We start from the raw sequence: 13,616 nt of genomic DNA, 5'->3' as shown, positions 1-13,616 counted from the left end.
TATGTTCCGCTTCGTTAGTTCACCGCACGGACCGTTTAACCTGGCAACAACTGCAGCTGGCTCAAACGGGATTGGTCAATATCACGCGGACTACAAACAGCCTACAACCGGAAACCAGGGCTCTTCCGCTCTTCTTCCGGAGGCAAGATCTCTGGGGTTTGCCTACAGACTCTACATTCAGTGAATGTAGCTTTCCTTCTTGACCTAGTATCCACTGGTCAGTGAAGATGTAAAAATACATACTAAAAGGGACCAAACAGAATTTTGTTTTGTGGAAGTGGGACTTCATGTCATCCTCTAATGCCCGCCTCTCTTTCTCTCCATCTCTCTGTCTCTCCCCTGCCTTACTCATTTTCATCGCTGGGTCTTCATTTGATTCTCCAAAATTGAAACAAGGTTGTAGTAGGGGCGTTGAAGCGGTTTGATGCACCACGTAATGCTTATAGTGCATGATTGGCCATTTAAAACAATGAGTGTAATTCAAAATGGAGGATCACTTTCAGTGTGTTTGGGCCTTAAAACTTAAGAAGTAAACCTAAAAATAAAGTTTTTTACCTATGTCCTCAGTTTATTTTGTGAAGAGACTGTGTATATTCAACAAGCAGAAACTCTAGATTTCCTGTGAAAACGGATTTATTTTGAAATGACGCAATGCATATAAATAGCATAAATTGACACACCAACCTTGAATGATGGAGAGGTACATAGAGCATCATGGTTGACGTGCATGGCCACCGACTAAGCCTTAGTATTAGATGGGTTGGGACTGAGAATGTATTGAAAGTATTGGATTGACAGATGGACTGATGGGGCTGTTGTAGCTTTAACAATAGAATAGAACAGAATAGAATAGAATAGAATAGAATAGAATAGAACACAGAGTAGACTAGACTAGACTAGACTAGACTAGAATACAATAGAATAGAATAGAATAGAAGAAAACTGACTCTGACCTCCGGCCCAGTGATGTGCATCATCCCCGACACAGCAGAGGCAATGGAGTCGTAGCCTGGACTCTGAGACCGAGGACCAGTCTGTCCATAACCTGAACACAAAAACACACACACACACACACACACACACACACACACAGACACAGAAACAGACAGACACACACACACACACACACACACACACAGATTATTACCTTTGTACCCAGTGGGCTGGTTCCTCTCTGACCTGAGAGGAAACACAGCGGGGAATCAAACTGTCGTCCTCTTCCAGGAAAACCACATTCCAGCTGTGTGTTGAGTCTGCCGCTCTGACTAAACAACCAGATTGATTTCCTAAAGAGTCCAGACACAGCTCATTTTCACATCAACAAAAAAATTCCCATAAATGCTTTGAAAATGATCACCTGCCCACTGACAGGACCAAACGACACATATTTAAACTCACATGTTGAGATAGAAACAACTGAGTGAAATGATGAATTCTGAGCTCCAAAGATGGAGTGAAATCAGTGAAGTTGGTATTCAAAATGTGTAACAAAGGTGGAGCTTTAGCAGCACAATCTGGTTGTTTAGAACATCCATAAAGAGGGGAGCAGTCAAAAGTCTGAAAAAACATCAGGTCATTTCTGTGCATCAATTAACCCTAAAAAATTTATTTTCTTAAAACGTGAAATACAGCAGAGGAGGATTTTTTTTAAAAATGTCTCAAACAAAACTAGAATTACTGCCTAGTGGTTGTATTCCTCCACAAACCGGTCAAGTTTCAGTTACAGTTTACATCTATGTCATCCAGACTCATATGTAGTCACAGCAGACAATGCCTCAAATATGGATGTTGCTGCAAAGAAGCTACAAACTCTAAAACATGGATGATTCACACAGAGAAGATCTATACAATCAGTACAGTTTCAAGATTAGTGTGACCAATTCATTATCTGACCAAATGTTTCCCCTTCTGTTCCTGATATGATGTTGAGTAATGGTCAGAAAAACTTATGATGTCACAGTGAAGTTAACCTTTGACCTTTTAGATATAAAATGTTATTACTTAAGTTATCATTTTATCCTACGAGACATTTGTGTGAAATTTTGCCATAACTAGCACAGGTATTCTTGAGTTAATGGCCAAAAATATGTTTTCCTCAAGGAAAATTTCCCCAAGGCATTCTTGAGATAGACACAAAGTCACGGTGACCTTGACCTTTGACCACCAAATTCTTCAGTTCCTCTTTGAGTCCAAGTGAGCATTTGTGCCAAATTTCAGATATTGGTATTCGTTCTTCAGATATTGTGTTCTCGAGAATGAGACAGACGCAAGGTCACAGTGACCTTTGAACTTTAAGCATCAACATCTAATTAGGTCATTGTTGAGTCCAAGTGGAAGTTTGTGCCAAATGTGATGAAATTTCCATTTCCAAGGCATTTTTGAGGTATCACATAATGAGACGGATGAACGGACAGCCTGAAAACATAATTGTCTATCAACATGTCAAATTGTCCACTTCAATATGTCAGACCTCAGATATTTTATATTTATCTTCGTTAAGGGTCTTTTTCTGTAAATTCTTTAAGAATTATTGTCAATGTTGAGCAATTTAAAAGCAGAAGTAGCAACAAATGATACACGTGAAAAATGAAAGACTACAAACAACATCAAATGCAAATATATGTGTCTACAAATGTGTCTTTTTATGCCACAAGAGAACATTTTGTAATGTTTTGAGAATAAGAGCTGCCACAAAAATATAAAGAAGTAAAGTAGGGATGCCTGATCAAGTTTTCTTTGGTTCTTCATATCATATCTTCTCCGGACACTAAGTCTTATCTGATACTTAAAAAGATTAACAGAGACATAAATATAGAGAGATTTTAACATAAACTGACATTAAATATCTGACACACTGAAATAACCTTATTTTTCATGAGCTACATGATCCAAATACTAAAGGTCCTGGTTCAAAACTTTGAAGTAGATCAGCTTAAATAATCAGAATTTGTTTAATAGAATGTTACTCCTGAAACTGATGTGATGTGATCAGCTAGAGAAGAGACTGGTTGTATTTCTGCCAATACCAATCTATTAAAATATTCCCCAGTTTGGCCCAGACAGCAATCTTTAGGATCAGCTTTGTGAAATAAAGTTACTAAACGTCAATGGATCATCTCTCTGTTGGTTGATTTTCATTAAAATTAAGTAAAACCAGCAACTGCATGGAGAGAACGATATCATTCTAAGAACTGATGGATAGTTTGTAAAACTATCAGCAGAAATGTAAGGGTTTACAGAATCTGTTACTAAAACTGTTGAATATGATCTATCAGCAGCTGAACATCCTGCTGTAACTGAGACCAACAACCTTTTTTTCCCTTTTGTTACAAACTGACAGGAATTAGAGTTTTTGGGGGATGGAGACATCAATCTATGAAGCATCCTGCTCAGTTTCAGACAGCTCAGGATGAAACCAGGCTATAAATCTGCCCACTGCATCCAGCTGCTGCAGCTTAATGAGGCCTCCTGGGTAATGTAGTTTTTTTCCTTAAAGAAGGAGGAGGAGGAAGGAAGCGAAAACAAAAAAATGTGGGAGTGATGAAGCTGGAACAGAGAAGTGGGAGTTTTAAAACTTAAAGGCAGTTAAAAGACAAAGGAAAGGGAGGAAAGAAATGAAATGGAAAGAAAGGTATTAAGACAAAATACATGAAGGCATAAAGAGCGAGAAGAGCTCACCCTTTCACATTTCTCTCCATCCCACTCTCACTACTCCCTCTAATCAGCTGACTATGGGTGTTCACTCCTCTTGTTATCCAATCACACTTTGCCACGATCTCTCATACAATCAGGATGCCACTGCAAAATTTTAAATCTGCTCTCTCTTCTGCTGATGCCAGCCATCATTTTAGGCAGAATCTTCGCACTGGCAGTCACTCACCTTACTTTTTACTTTGCAGTCTCTTATTGATAGTAACAGCCTTGTGCGATTCCTCAGCAGAAACGGAATCATCTCTCACTCATCACGTCCTTCAGTTCAGGCAGTTTCGCCTGTTACAAGTCAGTATTGTCAACACGCAACTTCAGCCTTCGTTTCTATCTCCAGTGTTGATCTCAGTGACATGTGCGAATTCAAGATATTGGCCCAATACTACACGCAACATGATCTGTTTCTTCGGGACACTTTGCATACGTACACCCGGATTGCCAAGCACAGTCCCTGGTTACTCCGGCCAAGTTTTCCACGCACACCTTGCTTCAGTCCCTGGATATGCTTCAGCCTCTGCCTCATCAGCGTCCTCATCAACGCAGGCCTCCATATGCAGCCAGTCACCACATGCAGCCAGCTGGCGTCCACTCCGCAGCCAACGTCCAGCCCGAACCAGCGCTTCATTCTGCCTCCAGTCTCTCCAGCCCCGGTGCACCTGGATCCCTTACGGCAAGAGAGCCGGCGGTTTAAGCCATCTGATCATGAGCTGCCCTCACTGTTTAAATTAAGTGTGTCTCATATGATCTGCCTTCTAATCCATTCAGTACTGCAGACAAATATTATCACTGCATCATTAATATGAAGTGATTTATTTCCTCCTCCTGTCACACCTCGTTTCAATGGGAAAACACTTACCGTAATACTGTAATAGCGGCCTTGATTTTTGGTTCATTGGGTTTCATCAAAGTAAGCATACCAGGCAGGCACACTAAGCCCTCTCCTTTACAATGGTATGCGCTCATTTCAAGAAAAGCGAGTTTTCCTCTTTGTCTTCATTCATAAAAAATAAATAAATTCACATGCGTATCATGGCATTATCTTACCACACTTCCTGTATCATTTCAAATTAAAAGCCCCTCAGCAATTTTTCGGTGTGGGTTTTATTGGTGACTGACAGAGAATATACTATTATCAAGCACAAACAATTAAAAACGCACTCATTATAGTACTCGTATTTACTCACATTCCTTTATTTTCAGGAAACACAGTGTAGTTTGAATGCGTGTCTATGCACATGCTCTCACATCAGCTGTTCATCAGGTGGCCGTTCTTTAAATCTGCTAATATTTGATATCTTGCATTCAATGAGTTATAGTGTTCAGCTAGTCTGTATTAATAAGTAATTAAATGAATGTTTCAAATTGATTAATATATTAGAAAATTGAAAATAAAATAAAAATTAAGAAGGAAGTTGTGTGCTGGAAGCCCTCTAAGGTAACTGAGATCATGATATTGGTACTCATAGATCAACTTCTAATTGAATCAGTTTTACTAATTGTTCAGCCCTTCCAGGATTGCTCTGCGATTTGGCTACAATGAACTTGTCTGACTAATCTGTAAAACACTTCGGGTTTGCCTTTAGGTTTGAAATGTGCTATAGGCCTAAATAAATCCACCTTGCTTTTCCAAGACAGGTTTTGATGAGTAAATAAAAAAATAAATAATAAAATAAAATAAAATACCCAAAGGATAATTCTTGCGCCTCTATTGCAGTACCATCCTACCTCCTTTTCCCTGCTGGGTTGCCTTTTATCATATGCACAGTAATACAGAAGCAGCCATTGGCACGGGGGCATGTTGCTGTTTTGTGCTATGACCTATTTAAGCACTGGAAGTTGTTATTTACCTGCGCTCCAACTGGATGCACATACAATGCCGTGCTGCGCTGCTGTGTGAGCAGCGCGTTTGTCTGTGCGTAACAGTAGTCTTTTTATGGTTACTTACACACTGTCCACAACAATAACTATGTCAGGTAACAAACTGTGCCGGGCTTGGGTCGGGTTTGGTCAGGAAAATGCTCTAGCGTTCTCACCTGTGCGTGTGTGCACATGTCTGTGTGCGCATCAAAACGGAGCCCTCTCCTCTCCTCTTATATGCTTTACTCTCAAGTGTGTGAATTGATCTGGATATGAAGTGTCTGTAGAGCCAAATAATATAACGGTAGTTTCTAAAGAGCTGAGACGGAGGGAAAAAATTTTTAAAAAAGCAGCGGCAGTGTGCCGCTAGTTGCATATAGGGGAAACACTGTACTTCAAATCAGTTAGCCCCCGTTAATCACCAAGCTGTACAGGAACGTAGAAAATGCACGCACTACCATTAATATATTTAAGAAGGCACAAACAGCGTGTAAATACAGTAATAAAAAGTTAACGACAGAATATTTTGGTCGGCGTCAAGCAATAAACCCAAGAATTCGACAGTCCAAGTCCCGCAGGTGAAGCTGTCCTTAGTGGTGTGGGACCAGATGCACAATGGTTGGGGCTCAATCGTCCTGTTTGCTCTATTCTACGTCCTGATTAAAAAGGTCCTTGTGATGTCAGCTCCGTCCTGGTGGCGCTCTGGGCCGTTTTCTCAACACTTGTGCTATTTTATAATCGTCATGTTTTGAGACTGTCTGCAGTTCAGTGGTATGCCACACTGCTCAGTTCTGGTAATCACAGTTCCCAGTAGTAAATAGTTTAATGTAATTCGAGCTGTCTTTCACAATTATATCCATCACAGATTCACTAATTCTATGATGTCATCCATGAATCGGTGCCCGGAACATGCCTCAGTCCGTGTCATGTAGAGCAGACCGTAGGGCAGCCTCTAATTAGCCTTACCTTTTCCCGATCTCACGCACATTAAGGGCATGCATAGTAGTTGGTAACTCATTTTGAGCTCAGCAAGACTGCCGCGTGGTCGCCCTTTCATATGCAGATGGCATCATTGCACCATGGATGCTCCGTTTGTATTCAGCAGTGATCCAGAGCATCATTCGTCTACTGCCTACAGGGGAAAAAGTTACTAAGTTGTTATTTTAAAGGCCCTTCTAGGGACGGGCATTGGAAATTAGCAAAAGCTACAAATTCTGTGATACATTGCATTGGATAATTGCTATGCACTTCTATATGTTAAACGCGCTGTATGTAAGAATGTCGCCAAAACGGTTACTGCACTCAAATTCAAAATACTGCCACGAGTTGTGTCCGCCCCCCCTCCCCTACAGATTCGAGGTTGCTGGACAGCGGCATGCTGGAGACTGATTTGTTTGCCCACGGGCGGCTGCCGTGGCAGGGCCGCGTCGCCGCATTCTTGATCTTCGGTTTTCCAGCGGACCATTCGAACAAGTCTGGCTTCTCTGCTGCTAACGCTGCTGCCGGGATACAGCTGAGGAGGAGCCGGCTGCTAATGCTATGTACCGGGACACTGCTAACGCTGCTGCCGGGATACAGCTGAGGAGGAGCTGGCTGCTAATGCTATGTACTGGGACACTGCTAACGCTGCTGCCGGGATACAGCCGAGGAGGAGCCGGCTGCTAATGCTATGTACCGGGACACTGCTAATGTTGCTTGCCGTGCTGCTGTAGCTCAGTCATAACTGTAACTGATGCTGAGACTCTACTGACTGTGTGACTGGTAGACAGCGGTGGGTGGCGCAAACAGGCCAAAACACAAATTCAAAACATAATCATGATTTGTGGACTGTAAAAATGTTTTTTTAAATGTGAATATTCTGGCTGTACTATTGTTGTCAGTGAGATCAGTATGTTATATGAACATTATTCCTTAGTCTCTGTGACATATTAGGATGATTTTACGACTATTTGCTTTAGATTTCTTACATATAGTTCCTTTAATGTATCTGTCCCTATCAAATAAACAATAAATAAAATAAAATAAATAATAAATACAGCTGGTCAGTATACTCTCGAAGATGCCCATGCAACCTCTAATCCTTTTAGTGACACTCGTCCAGTACAGTGGTAGGGCATTTATCATAAAGGACCCACTACATGTAATTGGGCAATAATCTTGGTCCACTTATTGTTGAGATGGATGCATTTAGCATTGAATTTCCCAATCAAGTGTTAGTAGTATCTATTAAGGCTGAGCAATAGGGGGGAAAAAATTAATAAAATAAAATATTCTTATATATAAAAATAAAAATAAATAAAATCATATCTCTTTATTTCAGGCTGACTGGCGATACACCATAATTATCTCGGTATCTTCAGTTGCGAGCCGAGCCACATTTGAAATGTCATAAGCAATTAAAAGAATGATCAAAATAAAATGCAAAGACAGGGATCTTATCCACTTTTGAAAACATGCAGCTGCACAATGTTACTCCTCAAACACACTAGTCAGCAGTGGGGTTCCTGTGCAGTGCTGTGAAGTGTGGCTGGTTCAAGCCACACCTGAGAGAAGCATTTGACATGGCTAAGTGGCGACGATTTCAAACACAAGCACACAGTCGGCTTCACTATAACTTGCAGCATTCACAGACATAGCCTTGTCTTTTACTGGACACACTTTCCCCACAAACACATCATGCCAATGTTTTAGCACAAGCCTATGCCATTTTAAATTGTATAAAGTACCCTAGCGGCTAGCAGACTCTCCCCTACTCACATTAAGCCAGGGCCAACAGCAACATTAACAATGTCAATTCTACCAAATAAAACCAGTAGCATGGCCATCTGACCTTTTACAAGCTGTTTTAGCCATTGGCGACCCTATGTCAATCATCATAAATCTCAACTGTCATAATAATTGCCAGGGCAGAATTTTTCTACTATCAGCGGATTAGCAAATTACCCATTGTGGGTTTTTGGGGGGAGCCAGGTCTGGCCCCATTTTTGCACCATTTCATAAATCAAGTTTCTGCTCCCTAATTTCTTGCTAAGTCAGTCATATAGCTGGTGGTGGTCTTTTGTGGTTTTCACATCTGCTACCTCTCAATCAAATCTCGGTTATGGTTTGTCCTATTGCTCACCTTCATATTTGATGGAGTCACAGTCATACATCAGCCATTTGCCAATGACCTGAAATTTGCTTGCTGTTCAGTCCTATTTTCCTTGCACTTGTTCATATGATTCCTATTCCGTCTGCCTCAGTTCAGTTTAGATGGCTGTCATTTATCACATGTTCCCACAACACCCATGTTCTACGTAATCTAATGCCGTATGCACAGTCGTCCACGGTCCTCTAACTACATGCCACATGCACTAACACCCACTCGTCTGCTAACTGTTCACGTCTATCACTTTTTAATCCACAATCATGCATCACCCATGAATATTTCATTTTGGTTATCTAATCATAATTTCTGTCTGCTGATTCATTATCTGCTGGTCTTGGGACCTATTCTGCTGTACTCATTTATTCAAGTTGGCCTTGAATTAATGCAATACTATTGGTTCATTTCCATTACCTTGCTTGACTTTATCATGCTGCTCACTCATTTTCATGGACTTCGGGACCTCACGCAAATGCACAATCACGGTCTGTGGGACCTCGATGCTGTATGCACTAACACCCTCATTCTTCGGACCTCATGTAAATGCGCCATCATGGTCTGTGGGACCTCATGCTGTATCCTCTAACACCCATGGTCTTCGGGACCTCATGTAAATGCTCCATCATGGTCTGTGGGATCCCATGCTGTATGCACCAACACCCAAGGTCTTCGGGACCGCCCTCTGAATGCTCATTCGTGGTCCTCGGGACCCCATGTAACTTTTAATTCTTGTTGGTCGTGCTACTATTAATCTCCGTTTGTCATACAGACTTAATTTCTGTTTGGTTGTTGGACCTTATTTTACTTTCACCATGTTATTTAAGTTGGTCTTCTGACCTTAGTTTCTGTTCGGTCTATGACCTTTTATTTTTGTTGGTCTTCTGACCTTTTATTTTGTTCTACTGATGGTCTTTAAGACCCCAGTTTGTGCACCCAGGTCTACGGGACCTCATGCTCATACACGGTAATTTCTTTTCGGTCGTCAGACCGTAATTTCTGTTTGTCAATGATGACGTTAATTTCTGTGTGGTCTCATGACCTTTTATTTATGTTCAGTCCTCATTGACCTTTTATTATGTTCTACATATTCACCTCATTTTTCACGGAAACACGGAGGCAAAACAGAACGCAGCCAGCTTCCGTTTTTTTGTGCGACACTTCCGGTCCAGCATTCTTGACCACTGTGTAAATGAGAATCGCCTTATTGTTTACCTTGTTGAGTTTAGCTATATATATATATATATATATATATATATATATGTATATATGTATGTCAAATTTTTCACGTCACTATATCACCGTTTAGACTAATCTGATGTTTGTAAAGTCTATAAACACAATGATTGAACAAACATTACTATTTCTGTGTGTGTAATTAATAACATGGTTATCGTAGATTAGCTGGGCTAACTGTTAGCTGTTAGCCGTTACCGGTGTCTGTAATAACTCAATAGACAGTCTGAAAAAAATATTTTTTCCAGGGGATGTCTTAGTTACAACATGATTGAGCTAACTGGAGTAGTTTCATGTCGTATTCGACAACGGGAGGCTTTTAACAGCTGCTAATATTAGCTGTCCCTGTCAACTGCAGCCACTGATGTTTTCTAGACATCGTGATTTCCCAAAACTGAATAAATATCACACATAGCAACACAAAACTGCTTTGCTAGTTCAATCATGTTGTAACGGCTGGATGGTTGATGCGTACATGCTGATTTGGGTGCTATCAGAGCCGATCCGCGCATCACTATGGCTTAATAATCAACTCAGTCAATAAAAACAACCCGTCCTGTGTTAGAAGTGTATGTCGCTGACAGAAAGAAAGAAAGAAAAGGAAAAAGAAAAGATAGAAAAGCAGCGTACACCTCATATTTATTTCTCACAGTTGCGCACACGTTTGGCTGGCAAGCAGAAGCACAGTCTGTGTGTCTGTGTGTTGAGGGTGCGAGCCGCAGCTTCAGCTGCTCAGGTAGGTAGGCTGTGTAGCGCGGTGTGTTTTTTCGCTGATTCGGTTCTGCAGGTTCTCTGCTGGTACACTGGAGACGGGGTTCAAGCAGTTTGTCTCACTCGGGATAGATTGTGATTTTTTGGTTCATAGTTTTTGATTGACGTGCGATTTATTCGAGTTTAGAGGGAATTATTTTTACCGGCAATTACCGGATAACGGAAACGTGGGCACAGTTATCTATATAAAATACACAGACTAACTAACTAACTGACTGACTGACTAACATAAACAATTGAAAATTGAAAAAAATTAGCTTGCACCGTTAGCTCCGGTAAAGGAAAGCATGAGGGAAAGCGGCTGACCGGAAGTCACGCACAAAAACACGGAAGTTGATCACTATTTACTTCCGTGTTTGAAAATAAGGTGGATAGGCCCAGGTCACTAGGACCTTGCACCAGTCACGGTAATTTTAGTTCGGTCATCGGACCCTTAATTTCTGTTGCTGTCATGCTGAAAATTGCTGACTTTAATTTATGTTTGGTCGCTGGACCTTAATGTTCTTTTTAACATTTTATTTAAGTTGGTCTTCTGACCTTAATTTCTGTTTGGTCTTACAAGCGTTCATTTCAGCTGGTCCTTATTATTATTATTATTATTATGTTCAACATATAGACACCCATGGTTTGCAGAACCATACACTTTTCAGCCTTCCTTTCTGGCATATCACCATTATTTCTCTTGTCACAGCTTACTTAATCTCTGGCTTTTATATTATTTGGTGGTTAGACCTCAACATGTTTGCCCTCTGCTTTCCTTTTCAATCTATCATCTATCACCATCCATTATTTTGCAGCTCCCTAGCTGTCATTCCAGACATATTCCTACCACACGTCTCTCATCAGAGTTGTATCTCATTCAGGGCTTATTTCTGTCATATACCTAACTATGCACGTATCCATTCCATAGTCTTATTAGAAGCCTGTTGCCTGCTGGTAAGGTAAAGATCACCTCATGTCAAATGGTCAGTTGTCCCTCTATATTCGACTATGGAGTCATCACCCTCCTTAAATCAAACCATCTCTACAGGGTCTAATCGCCAAAGACTTTCCACATTCTTATTCATACGATCACATGTTAATAAATATTCTTTTGCCATTAAAAACGAGTCTCTCCTGATTGAAGTATTCATGTAGAAACGTTTAAATAAATTCAATTAAAAAAATAAATAAATAATGAAATAAACCTGCTGAGGATTAAACTTGAAGTTGTCTGCACAGACTAAACTGGTCTAACTTTGGCTAATATGGTACATTACATTCTAATGTTTACATATGTTAACCAAAGGCCTGTTATTTCTATGCATTTCTATGTTGTGGTCAACTCTTACTTGGATGCTTTGTATCAATGGTGACCATGTTTCACCTCCCTTTATGTTTAGTAGGGATGCACCAAAATGAAAATTTGTGGCCGTGGCTGAAGCCGAATAATATTAAACGTTTGGCCGAATACAGAGTACCGAATACCGAATATCGTTGTTTAGTTTTTTATTAGTTTTTGCAGATGAACCCCCTCCAGATTAGTGTTGTCACAGTACCAAAACTGGATCCCACTGTACGATACCAATGAAAATATCATGGTTCTGAGTAGTGTCACGATACCACAACGAAAATGAGTCAGATGTGCCTTTTGTCATTTAAAAAAAAGATAAATCACTTTTCTATTATAGGCTACATCAATGATATTTCAATGGAATAAATTACTTATTGACTTATTCATACTTCAAAAACAGCATCAATGAGTGATGAACATGGGGGGATCAAAATTAAATAAATAAATAAAATAAGAAGCAACCAGCCACCCTCCTCCCCTTCATAAGTAAAGAACAGTCCCTAAAGTGCGGTGAGGTTTGTGAGCCGTGTCACACACTTTTTTTAAAAAAATAATTTTTTGGGGCTGGGAGGGGGGGGGGGGGGGGGTGACATGCAGAAGTGGTTGCAAGCTGGACTTGAACCTGCAACTGCTGCAGCGAGGCATCACCTCTGAACATGGGGCACAGGCACTATCCACTACACTACCAATGCCTCGTCACACACTTTTTAATGAATTGACAAGGTACACAGAGTCGGATACAATGATGGCAGTTTTAACAGCTAGTGGAGCAGATAAGTGACATAATCGTTCAGTTGGTGATACAAGCGTGAAAATTGGCATGAGCAGTCTCCATGGGTCACTTGACAAGAAAATTGCCGGAGCCAATTGAAATATCAAGATGGCGGCCATTTTTCAAGATGGCCGCCATCTTAATGGAACAATTAAGTGATGTAATTGCTTAGTTGGTGATATAGGCAAGAAATTTGGTATGAGCAGTCTCTATGAGTCATTTAACAAGAATATTCTCCCAGCCACTTGAAATTTCAAGATGGCGACCATTTTTCAAGATGGCTGCCACCTTTTTGGAGCAGTTATGTGATGTAAACGTTCAGTTGGTGATACAAGCATGAAAATTGGCATGGGCAGTCTCCATGGGTCACTTGACAAGAAAATTGCCGGAGCCAATTGAAATTTCAAGATGGCGGCTGTTTTTCAAGATGGCTGTCACCTTAGTGGAGCAGTTAAGTGATCTAATCCTTAAGCTAGTGATACAAGCATGAAAATTGGCATGTACAGTCTATATGGGTCAAATAACAAGAAACTGCTCACAGCAAATTGAAATTTCAAGATGGCAGCCATTTTTTTAAGATGGCTGCCAGGCCACCACCTTGGTGGAGCAGTTAATATAAGTATGGAAACTGGTGTGAGCCACCTACTGGATCCTCAAAAGATCCCTTTTCTCATATAAACATATTGGGTTTTGTCAGTAAAGAGGATTTAGTGTAATTTTATTTTATATGTTTTAAGATGCAATGCGATGAAAAATACATCAAAATACAGTTGTGTTGATTTGGTTATTAGAAGTAA

At 40.5% G+C, this 13,616-nt stretch overlaps 1 protein-coding gene across 12 annotated transcripts in view; it reads right to left on the bottom strand.

Moving 5' to 3' along the window:
* sugct (succinyl-CoA:glutarate-CoA transferase) overlaps positions 1-13,616 on the bottom strand; it is a 317,331-nt gene that overhangs the window by 279,757 nt on the left and 23,958 nt on the right. For all 12 annotated transcript variants that reach the window (XM_078162592.1, XM_078162589.1, XM_078162590.1 and 9 more), the window contains exon 7: positions 954-1,045. In XM_078162592.1, coding sequence (XP_078018718.1) covers positions 954-1,045 — 92 coding nt within the window. The remainder of the gene's footprint in view (positions 1-953; positions 1,046-13,616) is intronic.

This window comes from Epinephelus lanceolatus, chromosome 20, assembly GCF_041903045.1.
Source record: "Epinephelus lanceolatus isolate andai-2023 chromosome 20, ASM4190304v1, whole genome shotgun sequence".
NCBI classification, from domain to species: Eukaryota; Metazoa; Chordata; class Actinopteri; order Perciformes; family Serranidae; genus Epinephelus; species Epinephelus lanceolatus.
This window is presented reverse-complemented; position numbering and strand designations above follow the sequence as displayed.